At 35.0% G+C, this 24,526-nt stretch overlaps 1 protein-coding gene across 1 annotated transcript in view; it reads right to left on the bottom strand.

The window, feature by feature from the left end:
- The window catches only part of CSMD1 (CUB and Sushi multiple domains 1), a 945,929-nt gene that overhangs the window by 302,781 nt on the left and 618,622 nt on the right, over nucleotides 1-24,526 (bottom strand). The window contains exon 6 of the mRNA XM_030448332.1: nucleotides 15,624-15,736. Coding sequence (XP_030304192.1) covers nucleotides 15,624-15,736 — 113 coding nt within the window. The remainder of the gene's footprint in view (nucleotides 1-15,623; nucleotides 15,737-24,526) is intronic.

The raw sequence follows: 24,526 nt of genomic DNA, 5'->3' as shown, positions 1-24,526 counted from the left end.
ACCTCCCTTGACCTGCTGGCCACACTCTTCTTTATGCAACCCATGCATTGGTGTTCCTAGCAACAAGGGCACACTGCTGGCTCACTGGTCATTTACTGTCTATCAGGACTCCCAGATTCTTCTTCTCAGAACTGCTTTCCAGCGGGTCCGCCCCTAATCTATATCCGTACTTTGGGGTTCTTCTTTCCCAGGTGTAGGACCCTACACTTGCTCTTATTGAACCTCATTAGGTTCTTCTCTGCCCAGCTCTCCAACCTGTCCAGATCACACTGGATGGCAGCACAGCCCTCTGGAGGGTCAGCCAATCCTCCCAGTTTTGTATCATCAGTGAACTTGCTGAGGATACTCTCTGTTTCATCATGTGGGCCATTGATGAACCTGTTGAATAAGATTGGACTCAGTGTTGACCCCTGGGGTTGACCCACTGCTGGTTTTGGAAGATGTCCTTTTTAAACAGACATTATCAGGACTTGCAATATTTTTAATTCAAGTTTCCTATAGAGTATAAGAAAAATCTGTCCTCATTACACATTACATGTGCAAGTTTCCTTTATCTGCCAGTGCATATGGCAAAAACTTTAAACATTCTTTTTAAACTTCTTACATAAAGTCTACAGTATATTACATTCACATATCTAAGAACCACAAGCTTTAAATGTGATATTCACATCTGCTTTTATTTAATTCACTCTTCAGTAGTAGACGTTTTTAAGTTCAGTTTCTTAAGGAGATTAAGGCTGTAGGATCACAGTGTTACAATCTTTAGCTCACCTAACCCCTTTTGAATCTTCAGGGCAATCTCAACTGAATTAGAAGAAAAGCTCTCAAAGGGACAAAGTTTTGTGAGAGAGAGAGATGCATCAGAAGCTTAGTATCTGTTTTCTCCATTTAATGGCTATAAACTCCCAGCCTATCCTTACTAAATAGTTCAGGCACCATAGAAGGGATCAGGAGCAAAGTAGGAAGAGACATGAGAAGAAACCAGTGCAGTTATACATTAAGGAACACATGGACAGAATTTTAATTGGAATGGTAGAAAAAAAGGATAAAAATATAGGACAGATTCAAAGAAAATTAATTAGATTTGTAGTTTGGAAACAACTTGAAATTGGAAATCAAATACAGAAAATAATATGAAACAAGCCTGGGCAACTCAAAACTACTGTGCAAAAACAAACAGCAATAGCAAAATAGCTAGCGACTGACTTTGTGTATCAGAATGCTAATGAGAATATAATGATGCATGTCAGTAATAAAAAACGCAAACCCTACAGATAAACAAACAAACAAAAGAAATTAAAAAAGCAGCAATCCTGATTGAAAAAAATACAGTTTTTATAGAGCTTGGTGATTTAAAAAGGCAGTAATTTATACATCCTCCAGCATGGATTTCAAAACCTGTTAGTATCTGTGTCATGTAAAGTATGTGAGTGGTTCTTGGAAGATTCAAAACTCACATTGTTTACATGCTACGATAAATGGTAGAACTATTGAGTACTATCCAGCAGACCAGGAAAAGAACTATACTCTCCTCTTTCTTTTTGTCCTGTGACCTTATTTCAAGGGTGAAAGTGGCAATCATCAATCAAATTCCCCGTGGGAGTTCACTTTTGAAGGCATTTGTTAAACATACTTGAAGTGCACTTCTAGGGACTGAGGAAAAATTATACCCACCAGATTTAAATATAGTGGATGTCACATGAAAGAAGAGAGATTCTGACTTGATAAATGAAAAACTTTTTCACTATTAGGACAATCAAACATTGAAACAGGCCCTGAAGTTTCCATCCTTGGAGATTTTTCACATGTCAAAACATTCTGTATCTCTCTGAAAGAATATTACATAGGGGATTTACAATACTTAGGATCAGTCATCTGAAATGCATATTTTTTTTTTAAAGAGAAATAGCTACCTCGAGGGGGAAATTCATCCCCTTCTAAGATAGGCACAATGGATCATCCTCTAGAGATGCCTTTTCCTCTCTATAAAATACAACAGAGATATATAAACCACTTACTCAAACTGGATGCCTACATTTTAGACAGTAGCAATAGATGACACAAGTTTTTATGTCTGGAGAACTTCATCTAATTTAGCCTCATGGATCCTTGTGTCTTACAGACACTTACATTTGGCTGTTAATTTGAGACACAGATACCAAACTTCTGTGCAAGTTTTCATATGCAGCCTGAATAGTAGTTCTTTGTCCATTTTTTTAAAGAAATGAGTACAGTCTTTAAAATACAAACTGTTCAACCTCTGAAGGAAGAATAGAGGCCACTGAACACTGGTTTGAGTGAACCAGTTCAACCTTTTCTGCAACATAAAAGAAATACTCTACATTGCACTATTTGTAGCCATTTTCATCCCATTTGAATACCTTTTCTGAGATATTACTTTTCTGTTTCTGGATTGCATTTTCATTAACAATGCTTTCCTGATTTTACAGATGATCTGCCATTTCATGACACAAATAGAAATGGGTTTATTTTGATAATGTCAGATATGAACAGCATTTTCATCCTTTGAAAGGATTACTTTTTAAAATTTGCCTAACTTTCTGCTGTCCTCACTTAAACATTTGGATGAGCCCAATGAATTAACTCACTTCATCTTTTCCCTTAAGAATAATTTCAAGATACTTTTGGAGATGAGACATACATTCAGGGAGGAGGGCAGAGCTGAGCACTGGAAGTCTGAGAGAATCTTATCAGCCTGCATAAAGCATTAGTGGTATTCCTTACATTTTTGCTACAGCTAAAATAAATTTAGCCATGATAAGATCATATGCATGGCATTATTTGAATGGATCATGAAAGTTAAAGTTTCAAGTTGTAAACCTCCATTGAAACTGATATTTTTTTCTTTGAAGCTTTTTTTTCTGATATATTTCAACTTGTGTGAAGAAAATACACATATTCCAAGTACAATTACCTTCCAGAAAAGATGACTACAGTTTAGAAATACAGTTTTAAGAAAGTACCAGAATCACAGAATGGTTTAGGTTGTTGTCCAACACTCTTGCTCAAGTAGGGCTACCTAGATGCTTGCCCCAGGTGAACCACTGAGTAAAACCTTGATAGTTGGCAGTAATCAGGAGGGCAACAGAATTAAAACAGCAAAGAGGAAATTTGAAGTCCCTATGTCTTTTGAGGATATTAAACAGCTATTACCTTCAATCAGAGAAATTTCTCTGTGTTTATATATATATACTGTTTTCAAAGTTGTTGTTAGTAAAAAGGAATTGCAAAAAAATTAGTATACAATACCTTAAAGTACTTATTAGAGTACTTTAAAATAATAATAATAACATCAGTCTGTTTCTGAATAAAGGAAGGTTGATATATTTGAGACCTGCTGTCATTCTGACATTGAAAAGGCTGTCCTAGACAGCAAACTCTCTCATTTCATTTTCCTTGGGGACAGGGAAAATACAAACTAGAATACAAGTAGAAAAACTGTGTTCACTTAAGTGAAGAGATGAAAATAAACAGAACATTAAATATTTAATATCTTTTTTATAAATTTGAGTAAACAAGACCTAATAGTGGTTGGGAAAGTATAGATAAACAATTAGTTTAAGCAAAATGTGACAAATAACTACATTCAGAGAAATTTCATAAGAAGATTATATACAGACTGCAGTTCGGAGTAACTTCAAAATGACCTTTCATGACCCAATGCCAAAAATGACATTAACCTAAGAGTAATGATTCAAACTAATAACAGGAGGAAGTAGTAGACATGTGAACTTGGTCAAAAGGTACTGGCAAAATGTGGGATGGCAGGAAGCCTGAAAATCTGCTTAAGGTCATAGGAGATAGGCTTGGGGTTAAATCATAGAAATCATAAAATTATTTTGTTTGGAAGAGACCTGTAAGATCACAAAGTCCAACTGTAACTTAGTTACTGTCAAGTCCACCAGTAAGCCATGTACATAAGCACCACAGCTACATATTGTTTAGACATTGCCTCCAGGGATGGTGACTCCACCATTTCCCTAAGTAGCCTTTTCAATGCTTAACAACTCTTTTGGTGAATAAATATTTCCTACTATCCAATCTAAACCTCACCTGGCACAAATTAAAGCAATTTCCTCTTGTCCTACTCTTGGTTGTTACCTGGGAGAAGAGACAAAACACCCTTCTAACCAAAAGCTCCTTTCAAGGTAGTGACAGAGAGGCAACTCAGCCTCCTTTTCTCCAGGCTAAACAATCCCAGTTTCCTCAGCCAATCCTTGTAACACTTTGTTCTCTAGGACCCTTTATGATATAGATTTAGAAGATTTATGATATAGAAGGGACCTCAAAGATAATCTAGTTCCAACCCCCTGCCATGGACAGGGACTCTTCCTACCAGACCAGGTTGCTCAAAGCTCCACCACACCTTGAAGTCGACACATTCAGGAATGAGGCACCCACAACTCCCTGGGCAAACCTGTACCAGTGTCTCACCACTCTCATACTACAGAACTTCTTACTAATGTCTAACCTACATCTACCCTCTTCCAGCTTAAAAACACCTGCCCTTTGTCCTACTACTACATGGCTTTGTACTAAGTCCCTCCTCAGCTTTCCTGCTGGCCCTCTTCAGCTACTTGAAGGCCACTGTAAGGTCTCCTCAGAGCTTCTCTTTGCCAGCCTGAATTATCAACAAGAGGACTGTGCAAGCTAATAAATTCAAGCGCTTAAAAGTATAATTTCAAATGGAAGAAATCAAATTTTCTGTGAAGTCTATTAATTTATTATGAAACACTTCTTACTATGGGTTATTAAGTTTCTCTATTCTATGGAGCAATTCTCATTTTTAGTTATATTTGAAAATGCACTGAGAGAGGCTCTATGGAGTGCTGGCAACTCTGTGCCCTCTACGATGTAGGAGTTTTCTAATAATGTGCCTGCTGAGACTGTAACAGCAAATTTTCTGATATGTTTTTCTTTCCTTCTATCATCACAGACACGTGCTAACTCAAAGAAAATATTAAATAAAGCAGTCCCCGTGTACATCTTGGATGACAACATCTCTTTTTACCCAATTACCCAAATATATGAGTACTTTGCCAGTTTTTCTTCTTACATGAAATAACTTGCAAGGCTTTCAGTATTGGCAACCATTCAAAGTTAAAATATTTCTGACATCATCTGATGGTACTTTCCTCAAGCTGCTTCTATTGCTGCTCTGCTGAGTTCAGCTCCTGGCTGCCTTTCACTGCAGGTTTTTTCCTAAATACAAATATTTGAAGGTGAAGAGGAACAGCATATTGCCCAGTACCTAGTGATCATAAGAAAGGCTTTTCCTGTCCAGCCTTCAGATTCAGTGTCACTATAAAGAATGTATTTGAAGAGCCCTCTGTTTTTACTATAATACAGAGGAAAATATTAGTATTTTTCAGTATTTTGTATGTTGAGAGAGTGGAGGTCTTATATGTGTTACAAAGATTGACAAAGTTTTACATATTTTTACAGAGTTCAATAAGAAACAGTGAAGTATTTGCAATATTATTCATATAATTATTTTTCAAGGGAATTAGCAAGGTTATATCAGTACAGTGCAGAAATTCATCAATGTCCCTTTGCTTTAGCTGCATTGCTCTATTTTTCTTGAAGCTGAGTACTCCTGTTGTTGAAAAAAAAGTAATTTGTCTTCATTCATATTGCAGCATCCAATCAAGTACCCCCTCCCCCCTCTTTTTTTTTGGCCCTGGAAGAAATTATCCAAATCCATGTTTGGCAGCATCAAAATTCTCTCTGAATTCTGCTTTAGATCAAACATTAATTTCCTTTTCACTCAAAGTCATGTGGGACCAGTAAATAGACTACTGCTCTAAGTTGACTTCTGTTCAGTTACAGTTTCGCTATATCATTAATTCTTTCTAAAAGTTTAGTATGAGAAATTAGTAAAAAAAAATACCATTCTCAGCACGTTATCATTCACTTTAGTTTTATGAAGGGAATTCTACAATAATTCTTCATTTAAAAAGGCCCTAGACTCAGTAACATAGGAGTATATTTTTATAAGCTTTTCTTTCTAAGCTACCTCTTCTGACTTTTGGGAGAGGCATCACAGTATTCCCATAGCATATCCAGTTTTAAACCAGCTCACTGAATAATCAAATCCTCTACTGTTTCTGTATTTCTGCCTGAAGAGTATTCTGTCTAATATATCATGCCAGTATTTTTCCTCACTAACAGCTTTCAAAATCTTCCCCTACTAATCAGTATTATAACTCCAGAGAGATTCACAGCAGGGATAGATGTTCTACTATGTGGCTACCTGTAAAAGCTGTGGTTCACAATCAGTTGGCTTCCTTCTTCCATCAATCCAGCAAAGTAGTGCCTGTCATAATCAGACCTTCCACCTGCTCCCTGTGCTGGAAATCTCTGCATGTAGTATAGTGAACAAATGCTGCAGCTCCAAGATAAATTGATGTCACAATGTATTTTTACACAGATCTTTCTTTTGTATGTGTATAAGATGACACTGGATCTCCAAACTGAAAAGGAAGAACAGCCATCTGTCTTCCATTAACCTTCTGCGTGTTACTTATCTGGCCCTTGCCTTGATGGACTGCTTTAGCTCTTTGTGCAATCAATATATGATGTATCATAATAAACAAGTTCAGCAGACATCAAGTCTCCAGTGCCTGCAGGTGTCTCCACAGTTTCTGGAAAACAGTTTCCACTATGAGATCCACTCACTTCCTTGTCTGAATGCCACTTCAGTAGAGTCTTTTCTATCACAGTATCAAAAGCTGATTTATAGTTCTTCTCCCATTACTATCTCAATAGTGCCACTCAGTGAGATGATCAAATATCCACCAGAATGTCTTACTCTAACGTCAGTCTTTGACTTATTTTCAGGTTTTGCAGAGAAATAAAATCTGTAGTTTGGACTGAAAACATCTGTAAAACACAGCTTTTACACTGATCATGTTGACTGTTAACCATCACACAGATTAACTTGAAGAGAACTCCTCTCTTGTATTGTAAGTAGTGAGAAAATGCAGTGTGGTAATACTAACAGACTGCTATTCTATGTCTGATTTCTTCCCATGCAAAAGATGACCATCTGAACACTTTTATCCTGTGCAACACAAATAATGAGTCTAATTGATTCTGTTATTGCACGTAGGTTATGTATGTTTCCCCTGAAGCCTGCAAACCACTCCACATATATTGTATACTTTCATCACTCATGCATATGCCTTGTTTCTAAAATTCTTAGGTCACATTCAAGCTGTTCCCTCTATATTGCTGGTATCTGGCTAGAGATCAGCGAAACATAAATTTTCTTCAGTGTTTTCCAAACGCATATTTTCGCATCCAAAAATAAGAAGTTCACTGAGTATGCATCAGTTTCACTATACCCCAAATAAATAGTCTTAGAGGTCAGGTAGTTTGGACAGCACTGCCTTCAAACAAGGGACTGTAGAAGACCTGGCACTGAGTGACCTAACATGATCCTGGACAGACTAGCTACAAGTCTGAGGGAATGTTCTTTGGTCTGCAGAATTTTTCTTGCTTGGAACTTCTTTTTTTTTTTTTTTTTTTTTTTTTTGCCCCCCTTGTGATTTGGAGGGAAAACAGTGAAATGTATAAATTGTGTCGAAGACCACAGAATCACAGAAACATCATGCTTGACAAAGACCTCATCGAATCCAACCATGAACCCAGAAAAAAACAGTATGAAGAATGTCCTGAAGTGCTACATCTATTATGTTTTTAATAACTCCAGGGATGGTGACTCCACTACCTCCCCAGGCAGCCCATTCCTGTGCTTGAGTACTCTTTTCAGTAAAAGGAATTCTCACCAGTATCTAGTCTAAAGTCCCCTAGTCAACTTCAGATCATTTTCTCCAGTCCTATCATGATTTACTTGGCAGAAGAGAGGCTAACACCCATCTCCCTACCTTTCAGGTAGATGGAAAGAACGATAAGGTCTACTCTTTCAGCATCCTGTTCTCCAAATTAACAATCCAATTCCCTCAGACTCTCCTCACAGGACTTGTTCTCCACACCCATCACCAGCTTGATTGCCTTCTCTGGATAGTCTCCAGCACCTCATATTCTTCTTGTAATGAAGGGACTGAACTTGACCAACAGTACTCAAGGTGTGACCTCACCAGTGCCAAGTTATAGGGGTCTGATCACATTCTTTCTCTTGCTGACCACACTGGTTGTGTTACAGTCAGGATCCTGCTGGCCTTCTTGGCCACCTGGGCACACTTTGCTGGCTCATATTGACACTGCTGTCAAACAGCACCCCTAGGTCTTCTTTTTCTGGGTTTTCCAAGCCACTCTTCCCCAGGTCTGCAACATTGCGCTGAGATTGTTGTGATCAAAGTGCAGGACCCATACACTTGCTGTTATTGATTACAACTGGCCGTGGTCCATCATGCAGCCTGTCACTCTGCAGAGCCTTCCTACTCTTGAGAGATCAACTCTCCCACCCCAACTTGGTGTCATCTGCAACTTACTAAGGAAGCACTCAATCTTCTCATCTAGATCACTGATAAAAATACTGAACAACAATAAGCCCTAGAGCATACCACTGGTGACCTGCCACCACTGGATTCTTATTCCATTCACTACTTTAACTCTCTGGGCAGAGCCATGCAGCTATTCTTTTTTAATCAGTGATGATAGGTAAAATGATAATGGTACACTACTTCCACAAGAAGAACCACAGAGTACTTTTACTAGTTCTATTAGAACATCATGCCAAAAAAGAGACAATGAATAAACAACTGTTACCAGACTGGCATCAGGTTAGTGTTGACATCATGAAGCAGGTACACCTTCTAATGAGCTCTCTCTTTTTTTTTTTTTTTTTTTCCCTGACAATGTCCAAAAAAAAAGGGTTCATAGTATTATTCTCCTATACATTGGCTTAGTAGTAAGATAGAATTCTCTTATAAATCTGTATGCAACTGGAGTCTTTGTCAAATGTCTCACACTGTTGGAACTAAGAAATTCTACATAAACTTCAGACTGACAGTCCTGAGGACACAGCTTGTTCCTAGGGTCCAATTCTTCTATATCTATTCTAAGTTTAGCTCCTTTAGATACATATTTAGATTCCTGTAGATCTGGAGAAAAAGAAATATTTTGTGACACTTAAATATTGATTTCATTATTATAGGTTTTATTTGATTAAAATTCTTTTTGCTCAAACAAATTAAATTTAGAAATGAAAAAATATGTGCCAGTGATTAATAGTGTTGGAAATTTTATATTTGCAGGTGCCAATGTAAGATACAATAAGGGGACAAGTTTTGAGACAGACTGAAAATTAGATGGAAAATGATGGTTTAGATTAAATTCCAATCTTACTTTTACTAGAAGAAGATTTATTCCTTCCAACTTTATAAACAAACATGATCTGAGATCTCTTAGCAGACTCGTGCAGACATTACCACCTAGTTGAGTACATGTCATTGAAACATAAACCAATTTCACTAAACAGAAGTTCTTGGAAAACAGTTTAATACATTTGCACTCAAATCTAAAGATGTCAAAAGAAGAGACTCTCAAAATAAATGACTTAGTAAAACTACAATGACTGTACAGATAGGATGTTGGAAATCTACAGTGAGAGTGTCAAAGTGGGGAAGAAATATACAATGTGAAAGAAAAAATAAACAAATCAAACATGGGAAGAAAAAAGATAAATGATGAAGCATAGTCCACCTACAGCAGCCATGACAGGAATACTAATGCAGTTAAGAAAACATAATTTGTGCCTCTAAGGGATGTCCTAGCTGATTATTTTTCTGTTACAATAAATAACAGAAGGAAAAAATAAACAGAAAGGGGAAAAAAAAAAGTTACATGTAACTTTAGCTGTGAATCCAGTGTGAGTTGAATATTTTAAGATAGCTGTAATAATGCAGGTGATCACTGGAAGTTTCAAACGTCAGCAACTCACAATAAAAATATACTAACTGATGAAATTTACTTCTAACAGGAGATTTCATGTACTCAATATCTTTAATATTTGTGGGAGATTGAGAGGTGATTTGGTGCTTGAAAAAGGGGAACTACAAGGTTAACAAAAGTTTTCACCCTGCTGTGGGAAAACAGAACACTACTGGACACAGAAACATCAAACCAGACTACTACAACTGAGAAAACAAGAATACATATTTAACACTGCTTCTGCTAACCGTAGAACAGAACAGTAAAGAAAGATGGTAGGTAACCTACTTGTTGATGTTCTCCTATATTAAAATTTAACAAAATACAAATTATTGTCTCAGTACTATTTACTGGAAAATTATATTCAGCATCATCTTAAGAGCTTGAAAATTACATTTTTTCTGGCTTTATGATTTTATCAATTACTTTTGCTAATTTTCTAAATTTAAGTGATAATTATAATTGAAAACCCTTGAGTAAAAATACCATGCATCAAGCAAATGTCACAAATTCTTCTAACTTATTTGTAACACCATTTCTAAGGTTTCAAAGAATATGTAGGAAGGATAGGAATACACTTATATGCAGGTTCAATAAATTTTAAAAAATCATTGAAAGAACTATTTTTCCTAGCAGTTGATTTTACTAATTTAGCAGCCTCTATTATATCCATTGTTTACTTCAGGATTATCTGTTTATTAAATCGTGAATTATACAAGGTAGTCAAGCACAGTAGGTAACTTATGGTACATAATGATCAAAATACCTAGTACCTCCTTGAACCTCTCTAATAATCTGCTAAAAATTGCACATTTAATTTGAAGCACTCTACAACAGAGATCTAATTCTGTAAAAGTGGAACACACTTATTAATCAGATTTTGCTTAGGAAACTTTTTAATTTATTCTCTTTCTAGGAATATTGAAATAAATATTTAACTTAAACAGATTAGTTTTAGTAAGTACAGACAAAAGTATCGTGGTTTTTCTATTAGGATAAAGAAACCCAAAGATAGTAAAATAACATTCTCCTATTGTTCTGGAAATAAGTGAAAGGTAAGCAAGAAGTACACATGCTGTCAATATGCAAAAAGCAGGAGATTCATTAACACACCTTTTAAGTTAGTCTGTGTACATTGATAAGCTCTGTTGCTGGGGAAAGGTTTTCATCTCTTAGAGTGACTGTAATGTTCACCTCTGGGGATGTTATGCATTTCTGAAGCACTGGCATGAAGCAAATCATATTCTCTGCAACTCTTGGTAAATACACCAAAAGAGTCGTTGTATATCAGCATAGGACAGAGCAGAGAGAGGAAAAAAAATTCAAAAAAAGTTCAAAACTGAATGAAACATCTTTTCCCCTATGGCAATGCCATCATGAAACAAGGCAGAAGAAAAACTAAGTTCATTTAAATCCACTGGGAATGTTGATTTCTGTGAGACCAATGAATCAGACATGAATCAGACAAGGCAAAGCATGTCATCACACTCTAATTTATTCTGGTTGTTTTCAAGGCCACTTACACCACGTCCCCTTCTGTCTACAAACTCTGAAAATATAGAAAAATTCTAGAGGTTCACTGGGAAATGGAGGCATAACTATTTCTATTGAGTAAATTAACATCGAAAGATCAAAAAGTAAAACAAATAACAAGCACCAAATCCTCCACTCTACACCTGTTCATTTTTTAAATTAAAATATTACTTGACTTTCTACTCTGGCTTGATAGAAGACAGGACAATAAATATGATTCATGGGGAAATTAAAATAGCCATAAAATCAAAAAACAGACTTAAATCAGGGCATTAATATAGCAACACTGCAAGAGGAAAGGTCTAAACTTTTAAAAAAATTGAACAAAAAAATTTATCCATATTTTTATATCTAATAGGTAGTTCAAATAATGTAATTAAATAAATTATAGTAATTCCATTTTCTTTTTCTAGATCAAACAACAAAAAATTTTAAATTAGTTTTTAAATTATATTGGGTTTGGTTGATTGGAAAAAGCCAAGTTAAAGCAATAACATAGCCATGATAACATGATAACACATAAGCTGTAAGTTTCATCTGAGTTGAAAAAAATAATTAAATTATCTGCATGCTAAATGTAGAAGAAGTCTTATAATCTGAATTTTTACTAGAAAATTGGCCCACCTACACAAGCCCAGAAGCAACTCAGAGGGTCCTGGGCAAGCAGGGGAATCCCAGTACCCAGTGGAGAGAGAGAACCTCTGCCCTGGGCTGCTTCTGCAGCCTATGGGAAGGACCCACACTGGAGAAGCTCATGGACATCTGTCTCCTGTGGGAGGCACTCCAAGCTGGAGTAGGGTCAGAGGAGTGAGGAGTCCTTTCCTGAGGAGGAACGAGTAGCAGAAAACAATGTGTAATGGATTGACAACAACCTCCATTCCCTGTCTCCCTATGCCTTGGGGCAGGAAGGGAAGAGGAAGAGAATTGAGGGAAGTTGAACCAGCAAAGAAGGAAGGGGAAGGTGTTTAAAGATTCAGGTTTATTTCTCATTAACCTACTCTGATTTGATTGGCAATATAGTAAATTAATTTCCCTGTGCTGAGTCTACTTCGCCTGTGATAGCAAATGGTGAATGATCTCTCCCTGCCTTATCTTGACCTATGAGCCTTTGTTACATTTTCTCTTCCTTGCCCAGCTGATAAGGGGTAGTAACAGAGCACCCTGGTGAGTACCTAGAGTCCAGCTATGGTCAAACCAACACAATTCTTAAGATGCAATCTTCAGATGCATAAGTTACCACTTTTTGAATGCTATCTAACTGTAATTTTGCTTTGTCAATACCATTTATAGCTGACAGCTATAATTTTTTGTGCTATAATAACACCTCAAGACAATAACACTATCTGGAAAGGTGTAATAGGCTGGTTTCATTTAACATCTAAAGCCTGCAATCAAAATTACTGACTTCCTTTTTTCCACAAAACAATGAAGATTTTTAGTCTTGTCCAGCATAGAGTTTTACTGCAAACAGAAAATCAAAACAATAAAAAGTGAAAACAAACCAAAAATTCAAACAAACCAAACACAAAACAAAACCAAAACCAATGCAAACAAACTAAAAAATAAACAAACCATGGACAAAAAATCCCACTCTTTATGAATGTTCCTTCTATGAATGAACTCGCCCTTCTAAGCAAGAAGCAGAGCAAGACAGGAGTCTAAATAATGTAGGAAAGCAGAATCCTGAATGCCCTGAAGACATTGCCTAAGACCTAGGAATTCTGGGAAAATAAAAGGATAAAAAAGATTCTTGGGTTTTGTTCAGACTGGTAATAGGTACTCATCTATTAGTAATGTGAGTGTTTAATGGTTATTTCATCTTTTCATGGCAAGTGTTTTCTACCAGAAAACAAGGTCATATATTTCACAGGATTTTTTTTTTATAATAGGTTCAAATAATTATTTTACTTGAGAAAAGCACCTAAGATAGAAACAGCTTTCAAAGTTGTTGAATTACAGCTGAAATAAGCTTCTGAGAACAAAAAACATATGGGAGAGGCTGAGTGAGCTGGGATATTATAGCCTGGGGAAGAAAAGGTGGTTGGGAGAGAGGAAGGGGGGAATAAGGGCAGATCTCATCATCTGATGAGATGAGTGGGTCTAGAAAAGATGGAGCCAGATTCTACCCAGTGATATCCACTGACAAGTTTTGAAGCATTAAGCACAAACTGAGAGACAGGAAATTCCTCTTAAAAATAAGTGAAAGCTTTTTTACAGTGAGGGTAAATGCTAGCACAGGTTGCCCAGTGAGGTATGGAGTATCTGACCTTGGAGGCATTCAGAACCCAACTGGAACAAACCCTGGACAGCTTGCTCTAGGTGACCCTTCTTTGAGGAGGGCACTGAACTGGATGAGTTCCAAAGGTCCCTTTGAATTTCTGCCATTCTGTAATTATGGCACAATTCTCTGATTACAAATAACATGGTTACTTCTGCTTAAAATGAAATTATTGATTAGTTCTCAAATACACATGAAATAGAATTACCGAAACTGTGTAATAAGAAGGAATTAGTGAAGCTATTAGATTAACCAGATCTTTATATTACTCTGAATTTTCATCCTATGCATGTTGAAAGACTGCCTCCTATGTTTTAACACAGCTTATAAGATTTGTATCACCAACAAAGAAATCTATTTAATTGCTATTGACCCTTTTAAGATATATAGCTGTGACTCACATAATTCAGATGTTTGTTTTTAATACAGTAAATCATATAAACCTTCATTTTAGAAGGGATTATTTAAATTAAGAAAGGACATTTCCATAATTGTAAGAATCTGAACAATAATAGTTCCACTTGTCATTCATGAGCAGTATTCTGTATCAGGGAAGTTTACCCTTACACCTTATCTCTGATGTATTACACAGAACAACAGATACATGGCTGAAATAATGATATTCTTAGGTATTTCCCTAAGGCTTTAACTCCATGGTGATTATTTGACTGGAGACAGGATATATTGAAAAAAGAACCAAGAAGTGGTTTTCAGTGTTGGGTACTCTTTCCCAAACTTTCCTTTGTTTTTCTGTTGATTCTTAGTTTTCTGCTGCATCAGCAAGGTAAATAACATTGGTTTTGTGACCTCCAGTTAACAGGCTTAAGATGCAGAGTTAACATAAGCAGTGCACCTAAATTCCCAGTCAGCAACAGTGGTATTATATATGTATCCTCAGTGAACTGTAAAAATAAGTTCTAAGTGCAACAGATCACAGAGCACGATTGCTTTGAATAAGCAAAATTAAACATAATTTCACAGATTTCTTTTTTTTACTAAAATTTTTAACATCTTTTTAAGAAGAAAATAACTATGTAAATTAAATGCTTCTATATGCATTACATGTGTATGTTATAGTCACCAAAACATATAGTTGTTGCAGAGTATTTGCCACTGCTAAAGCAATACAGGATATTTCAGCAAAAAAGGTCTGAACTCAGAAATGACTTGATGGTGTGGGGGGTAAAATACTTGAAACATCTTATGTATGCATAGAATTTGAAAGCACTGATAAATTAGGAATCTCTTCTATTTTCAGTCTAACTGAAAGTATCTTTGATCTTGAGTAATGATTTATGAAGTACAAAAATCAATAAAGAATCCATTATAAAAAATTGCATTTTAATGAACATATTGATGAACATAAGCAGCAATTGACAGCAACACTGATATGCTCTTGCCTTCTTTTAAACTTGTATATGTAAATCTATGCAGGAGTGTGAAATATGATTTGTGATATGCTAGGGATGATTTAAATTTCCAGATGATGAATATAGCTCTTGGATGAAAGTTGGAGTTTGAGTAATGAAGGAAGACAACGTTTAGATAGGGGCATGCCTTTGTGAGGAATTGTCTTCCTACAAGTTGCATTCCAGGCATGTTTTTAAAGCAAAGATCAGACTGCGTGCAAAGCAATTTATTAGAGAAAAAGTGAGCAAGCAAATACATACTAACAGCAAACTGCAATGTGAAGCACAAATGCTTTTCCCAAAAGTAAATCCCTAGAGGTGCCTAATCGCACACAGATAACAACCACTCAGTGTAAGAGCAGTAGTAGTATGAGCAAGGTCTTTACTAAACCCCTGATATCTAGACACAAGTTTCTACCACCACCCCTTTAGCAACGCTTAAAGGTAAAGGACATTTTTTTAATGTACTTGTATACATTTTTTACCTTGGAATTGAGCATTAAATCCTTTTCTTCTGTGGTTGCTATCAGATGTAAAATGGAGTCGTAACCAGTTCTTACTGCTGATAACAGGAGAAGGTAGATTCATACCAGTCAGCCTGGAAATAGGAAGAAGAAACAAATATAAATGGCTGAAAAATTAATGTGTACAGTACTTAAAAGAGAAGGAAAAAAATACCCAAAATATACTGCTGGACTGTTCACAATTTGACAACAGTGATTCACTGTCATCTAATATAAATTTATTATCAGTTTAGGAACTGTTATCCTGGAAGAAATGTTCTCCATTATAGATAGACATTTTATTGACACAAGTGGTATTGTACCATAATCTATCACTGCATCACATAATTTGTTAATATGAACACACTCAACTAGTTACTACTTACTACAGATTATGTGATATGCTGTAAATTCATTTCTTGGTTTAGCAGTTTGGGATTTTTGTATGATCATAATCCAAAGTTCCTGATTTAGCAATTTCTTTTTTTCTTTCTGAAGAACTCCAAGAAATGTAGTTTATCCCTTTCAAAAATGCTATGCATTTGAAACAAAACCCAAAGTGATCAATATCAGAAATTGTCAGCTATGGTATAACCTCTGTGAGATGGCGTTTGCCAGTAGTATTGTAGACATAATGCATATTATCAGAGCCATAAAAAATACACAAAAAAAGAATTAAGATTCTTTTCTAAGAACTGAATCAATGAACTGATGAAGATGCCTTTTGCACTGTAATATAAAATTTCAGAGTTTCAATAGATACCATGGATAATTAAGAAATACTGTGTTAAGGAATACTGATGCTGGAATAGTCTATTTAGAGTCATGGCTGAGTCACTTTTATTTCTGTAATGAGATAAAACCAACACAATGCAACATTTTTTTTTCTTCATTAGGATATAGAAAATACATCAGATAAATTTATATTATCATTTATAATCTCATTTTCTTCATTTGGCTGTTAAAAATAAGGATAAAAAAATGCTACTTTAAATTATTTTAACAGCTTTAATTGAATAAAAAAGAATAGATTATTTAAAGAAGGATTTCACAATGTTACTATTGATATTTAATAGTTTCTACAGGTGCTGGTCAAAACATTCACCCCATGTATTTTTCTACATTTCACTCAAATGTACTTTTATACTTTCCATAATCTTCCACATGCTCTTTAGACCATTTTAGAGTGCCCTTAGATTGGGTACTCTTAAGTATTTCAATGAACTGACATATGCTGTTTCATAGCTACTTAGAATTTGGGTGTGCCTTTAGGAACTACTGTGATATAATTAAAAGGAATTATCTGGAATACCAAAAACATTAAATATGCTAGTACTTCTTAGGTATTAGTGGAATATATGATAAATCTGATTGTTTTTTGCTATATATATCCTGCAGTTCGTATCACTGAACTATGAACTAACTCGTATGTCCAAATGTACAAATCTATTTGATAGAAATAATGCTTGGAGGAGATGCTTTTCTTTTTAAAATGAAATATATGTGTAGAAACATTGTCTGGCATACCCAGAGCTCTGGATTTCAGAGTATGCAAAAGTCCTGGCTGAAATATTAGATTGTTATGTTAATTATATTTTACATTAAAATAAGAGTAAAATAACATTATATCCAAAGGAGATTTTGCATTACCTGTATTTCTAATAATCAGCTATTTCCCAGATACACAATACAAACAAATATTTTTGTATCATTGTGAACTCTGCAAGATACAACTAAATAGTCTAAAATCTTCCCATTACCCTAAGAAAGACAACGATAATATGATCAAGACACTCAGCGAGTATTTTAAGCAAACTATTTTAGCAGGTATTTGATTCAGCTGTATGATGTCTACCCTGCTGCGTACTAGTAAGGAATATGTTCCTTATCAGCAGTGCTGTTTGTGTTTTAATTGAATAAGATTAGAAAGTGAAGTATGATTTAGTGGCTAATTTAGATTCTTGCAAAGCAAGCTTCTAACTAGTTCTCTCTGCTTCAAGTAGGAACACTCAGTATTCATTCCTCTGGCATATGAATCGAAAAAAGTTGTTTTAATTCAGATTAGGTATTTACTCTAAAATCAGATGAAGACTCTGAACTCCTTTATATCAGACATAAATTATTCTGATGAGGTAAAGAACCGCATATCTTAATAGGAGAACCATATTTCTCATTAGACGCTTCTATGTTTTGATCTTTATTGAGGTTTTCTCCAATGATGTATAAAAAGAATAGTAAAAGACATTCTCACTTCTTTTTCAATGTAAGATATTGTTTGATTAATATTACAAAAGAAATCAAATTCTTCAGATGTGTTTGAGAAAGAAAGGCTAATGCTCTGAAAAGGATAAAGCTTTCCTGACATTGATTTTAAGGACTACTATGTGACAGCCTGACTTGGATAGAAGAAGTAATAACTAATCTAAATTTCATTAATCAGGTTTTTCATATACACATTATACAAATGTATATGTGATATTATTTGAGCACTTTCTGGAAATATTTGGTCTGATCTGAAGAAGTGTTGAGGCTGTATCTCTACTATTGCTGTTAGGCAGGCCTTCAGCTTCTAACTTCAGGGGGTAAAAATTTGTTCTCACTTGAGCTATATGACAGATTTGAATGCTCTTTGCTAAACAGTACCTGGGGTCACACACACTGAACGGGGATTAAAGGAAACAGAAAATACCTGTTCATTCACTGAGTACCAATCAGTCAGTGACCTGTTAAAAAGCAATCCCAGAGGGAAAAAACAAATAAACAGAACATTTTTCACATAACCTCATATAACGATGCCTTTACCTGAGGGCTCAGGATGAAGATTGTATGGGGAATCTCAACTCTCTTATTTCTACATACTAGATATTGCACTGTGCTCTATGGAACAAGGCAGACTTCCAGAGAATTCCTGTGTGTGCTGCCTGCTACAGCATTAAAGAACAAAAGGGCCAAGTTTTGAGAACTTTATAGTTATAGTATAGTATCATACTACACCTCTGTTAATAAACACTGCATCTCACAAGAAATAATGAGAAATAATTAAACCATGTCAGCTACTCTATTTCTGCATCTGAAGGCAGCCTGGCTGTAGAAGGATCAGAGATAACAGAGGAGGACCTCTTACAGTTGATTACAGTGAGTAAACTTTTTGAACTGGATAGGCTGGATTGATGGGCCAAGGCTGACTGTACGTGATTCAACCAGGCAAAGTGCCAGGTCCAGCACTTTGGTCACAACAACCCCAAGCAATGCTACAGGTTTGGAGAAGAATGTTTGCAAATTTGCCTGGTGGAAAAGGACCAGAGGGTATTGCTAAACACCCAGCTGAATAGAAGTCAACAATGTGCCTAGGTGTCCAAGGTCAGGCACTGAAACAGGCTGCTAGAAGTGGTTGAGGAGGTGTTTAAAAGACATGTTGATGTGGTTCTTAGGAATACAGTTTAGAACTGGACTTGTCAGAGTTATGTTAATGGTTGATAGATTTAGGTTATTCTTGGACTTGGTTGTATCTTACACGGGGCATTATATTTGCACTAAAGCCAAAGTCAAGGCTTTTTCCGGTTCTAAACCGGTGTTTGGAAAAGAGCTTTTTAAAGAAGATCTTGGTTTATTGATTGAACTGCGTTAGTAAATAGTTTTATTGATTATTGTTGTAATATTTGACAAAAGTCATAGGGAAAGCATTCCATGGCATTCTGAATGGAATATTCTTCCTCTGGAAGATTATTACTGCTCTCAAGCTCAATGATTTTCTATATGTTTAGGGTTTTTTCTCAATATATGGCTTTCATTGTGGAGCAGAAGTGGAACATTACATTTTAGGACACGTAAATCAATTAGATTTTATTGTTAAATACAGTGATACTCAACTCAAGCCTTGAGTATTGCAAGCCACTCTTTCACAGCTTTCAAGAATTTCATCTGACCAGAACAGAAGTATAGAGCTCTACAGCTAATATGGGAGCTATCCTGAAGAGAAATGAAAATTTAAAAAGCTCCCAACTGTACAAATATAAAACTGAATTGTGAGCTTTTTTTTGTTGTTACCAATATATATAGTAACTGAGCATTTCAAAGATAAAATTCTATTTTAAAAATTCTTCCCTAGTTGAGTGTAATTATTAACAGCTACGATGATAAAACATAGATCTAGAACACACATAGTATTCTGTTTAGAAGCAATGCAGCTATAGTGCTTTTACTGACATTATCCAAATGAGCATTTTTTGTTAACTTTCTGAAAACCAGGGTTTTTTTACTATCTTCATATTATTGTCTAAATAAATTCTCAAGAGGACATGTTAATGCCTTAAAAAATTTAGAAATTGCTCATTTAAAAGTACCTGCCAATTTATCTTTTTATTTAACTTTCAGTTACAATGAATCCTTAGTATAGGATTAGGATATAACAAGATACATTCCAAAGAGCAGATGTATAAGTACACGGTTCAGTAATCATCAGTCTTATTATGAAGTACCTTTTATTTTGTAGTCCATGTTAATCTCCCAGAATTATTTACTGGAAAACACAAACATGCAGCAATTTTTTGTATTTTCAGGGATAGCCATTATGAAAAACTCATTTATTTGATAGTGGCCATTATGAAAAACAAGCTAGTTAAAACTGTGCTATGAGCAATGTGTTTATGAAATACTCTCTGCAGACCCAAAATAACTGAGTTTCTCATCTTTTTCACTTTATCTCAGATGACATTTAATCCAATCTGAATTCTAAAAAAATGACTCACATATATAACTCCCTCCTAACAAAAATAATAACTTTTAGACTATATTATTTATTTTTACACCATTTTTATTATATTTAAGGAAAAATATAGACAATAAATGGTATGTCAGTTGAGCCCTGACTTGATACAACTATTACAAATAATAATAATAATAATATAATTTCTTCATGTTTATAAAAGGGACTATTAAGTGTTAGTGTCTGAAAACACTGAAAATAGTTTGGGTTTTTTTGCATGTATTATATGCTAGTGTTCTATCTGATCACTGCCTAACATAAATTGGTTGCTGAGATGCTGACTCAGCCCATTTCAAAGCTTTAGCATTTTCTATCTTCATATGGTTAGTTTCAGAATTCTGATAATGGAATTTGAAAATTTGAGCATGATCAGCAAATATACTACTTGGATGAAATATGGGTTTGGCTGAAGCCAAGCAATGAATCATGTACTACATAGGTATAGCAGAAAAATATACATCAAAACTATAGTGTCATCACTATTTCTAAAAATTAAGTCTTCCCTTAGGGTGGAAGCTTTGTGCAGCACTGTAATTTTTTTCCTAAGGATCTTAAGCACAGAGTTAGATACATAACACTGTACTTACACATTTCAGTGATAAAGCTCTAAAATTACCTCACTGGGTTTTCCTGCTATTTGGATTAGCTTTTTAGATCAAAGCTTTTTCTGACTATTCTAAAATTTGTCTTGATATAGAGCTAAGGCAAATGTTTATTTCTTTAGAGTATCTTGCCAAGCAAGTTAACTTATCTATATTTTTGACACATTTTTCTTGCATTGGCCATATTATTTTGTACTTTTTGTATCATTAAGAAATATCCTTTTATTGTTTTGGCTACTCTTCAGTGGCAAAAAGTAACTATTTCCATCAGAGCTGCAAAGTTTTGCCGCAGTAATAAATGTGGTGGAGAACAATGCATTTTTCCAGTAATTTATTCCTAAATGCTTGTGACTTTTTTTTTCCCCCCTTTTGTCTGAATACAGCAAATCAAGACACTAGTTCTAAGGAAACAGAAAAAATTGGTGCTTGCCTACATATACTGTTCGGTAACTGCTAGAAAATAACTTTAAATAAGAAGTAACACCTCAACAACTATACTTCATAGGAATTGACACTTAGATATTCCAGGTTCACAAAATGTGTCTCTCTTCTCTGAAATTATAATGTAATCAAGTTCAAATTCTGGGCTGTACCATCAGTATAATGTGACAAAAGAGCACCTGTGACAGATCAACATGAAACATTGAATACATCTTACTTAGAGAAATTTTCAGCCTAACTATGAAAACTGAAATAAAATATAAAACCTTCCCAAACTTATTTAAAAATTTTTCATTCTATTGTATGAAGTCACTATATTTTAGTTTATAACACTGTTACTATGTAAAGAACAAAACAAGATGTTTTGTACCGGCTCTAGATATACTGTTTGGTAGCTTTTTAGGCAAGAATAATATCTATTGGTTCAGTGGGGAAAAAAAGTCTTCCCAATAATCACAGAAGAAGAAATAACCAATCAATAGGACAAATATTTCCTCAAACACTACATAATAATAGCAAAACCAAAAAGCTCTCCAAAACCAAATTTAATTGTATATAGCCTATTAATGCAACGCCTCGTAGAATATTAGGAACAGATTCACTGTGTTTGCACATAAAAAAAAGAGCAAAAACTTGCAAAAACCCCCAAACCAACAACAACAACAACAAAAACCTCAAGAAAGACTGTGTCCACAGAGAAATGTAAAAGCCAGAGAAAACTGGGAAATAAAATAAAGCTTCATAAAACACATTTTCCAAGAAGATGCCATGGGCATTCTGATTCTAAACATAACTGAAGTAGTGTTAACTACAGATGGTCTACTACCAATAAAAAGTATTTGTGATGTTGGTTCTCTTGAGCTAAGAGTGGGGTGGGCAAAGAGAGAACTTTTTTCACCAAAATCATATGAGATTGCAGCAACATAAAGCTGTTCATAATATTGCATATTCTGGAAGCCAGGTAGCTGCTAATTTACTTTGAAATTTGGGCACACAGAATTTGCTCAGTTTCCTCATTGCTAAATTACATAACTACTATGACCTAAATCCTTGTCTCAGTAACACTACACAGCAATACCACTTCCACCAGGAGGTAAGTTGCTTCTGTGTTCTTATTCAATAGTAAATTTAATTCAATCAAATGTAGTCTTGTTCATTTAGACAATCAGTCTTTCTCTGTGCTAAGCATGGAGTTTGACAAACAGCATCGCCTGATTCAAGCCTGTTGTCAAGCATTTTAGTGGATATTTTGGGATTCCCAGTTGTGCTGCTTTGACTGAGATGGAGTTAATTTTCTTCATAGAAGCTACTATGAGGCTTTGTGTTGGATTTCTACCAAGAATAATGTTGATAACACACCAGTTTTTCAGTTGTTGCCATGCAATACTTACATTAAGCCACGAACTTCTGCAGTTTCTTATAATTCTTTTTATTGTCGGTTTTTTTTTAGCCCCCCATTGTATTTACTAATTATTATTGTCACAGTTGTTTTCTTATTTCAATCATTAAACTTTTCTTATCCCATCAGTTTTCTCATTGTTTTTCTTTGATTCTCTTCCCCATCCCACTCAGTGATACTTACTTGCTGTCTGAAGTTAAACCACACCTCTAGTGAAAGTAGCAAAATTTGGCTTATTTCTTTCTAACAGCCAGATGTCTTCTGGCAAGACAGAAAGTATTTAGCAACAATGAAAATTGTGAGACTGGTATTTTATTCTCTGGTGAAGACACAAAACCTTTACATTAGCACACTTAATAGCTAAGCCTATTATTTTTAATTGCTGACATGATGAATAATTTACTCTTTAATCAAATTTTCATGTATTTCGAAGCTCTCCATACACTCAGCCACTTACTTTCCTAATACAGCAAGTAAAACCAACCAATAGGTGAAAATACAGATTTCTAAATTTTATACTTATATTGTAGGAGTGTCAGACATATATTAATAAAAAGCAGATTTCTTAGTGTATAGATGATGTTTAGCACAATATATGCAAGAGTTTGTTCTTTCTTTATTGCAGGCACTATTTATTGCTGGACTGTTACTTCTTGACCCAACATAAATTATTTCAGATACATTTTTTATTTAATCAAGATACATAAGATCATCTGTGTAAAGTTATCCTTCATTCTGAACTAGGATGCATCCACTGCATTCTCAAGAATTTTAAGTTTGTGTGCTATTGATTCACTTTGCATCTAAATTTTAACTAATAGCACTACCATGTTTCATAAAAAGAATGTTTTCCCAAGCCCTTAGTTTCTGAACTCCTAGGAAATAAATTTTGATTAAATATCATCTATAGACTGTTCTAAAAGTGTGCAAAAATACATTATTGGACATGTTGCTTACATTGTTTCCCTGTCACTACTGAAATTTTAATCTAGATATTTAGTTGCCCCTCATAGACCATTCCTCCTCTTCTTCACCGAATACCTCATTTTCATCTGAGTAGTTTTACATATTTCCTTACCTATTCATAGCAGGAAAAAAACCCACACTATGAATTACGTATCCTTCTCTACTGCTTGCCACCCAGAACATTTCACTATTATTCCTAGCAATTAAACCAGGTTCAGTCTAGATCAACCAACAATAGCAGTCTCAAATTATTTGCAACTATGCAAATTGAACACTAAGTTTACTGAAAGCTTCAATAGGCAGGTCAGTAATGGAGACAAGGGAATAGTGGGACAGTCCATTAAAGTTAATTAGCTTGTTAAAGTAATTACTTTACATGTTGGGTATAATACTATCATGAACTTTCCTGATTTACTTCTCATTTATTCATTCCCTGGAAAATTTTTCCTTCACCTGTGAAATGCTCCACCACCCACAAGCACAAAGAAAAGAAAGAACAACCAATAATTGTTTTCAAAGAAAAAATGAGATCATGTATTTTTTCATAAAGACAGAAGTTAGTTTTGACACACACCATTGCCATGGAGTGCATTAGGTTGACATTCAGCTCAAAACTACAGAAACATGCCTGTCCCACAAAAAGGGACAACAAAACCAACAGCAATCCATTTTCTGTCTTTTTTTCAAGTAAAGATGGAGTTCATACATTGCT

Source organism: Calypte anna, chromosome 3 (assembly GCF_003957555.1).
Source record: "Calypte anna isolate BGI_N300 chromosome 3, bCalAnn1_v1.p, whole genome shotgun sequence".
Lineage (NCBI taxonomy): Eukaryota > Metazoa > Chordata > Aves > Apodiformes > Trochilidae > Calypte > Calypte anna.
The sequence above is the reverse complement of the archived record's forward strand: the minus strand, read 5'-3'. Positions and strand labels throughout refer to the sequence as shown.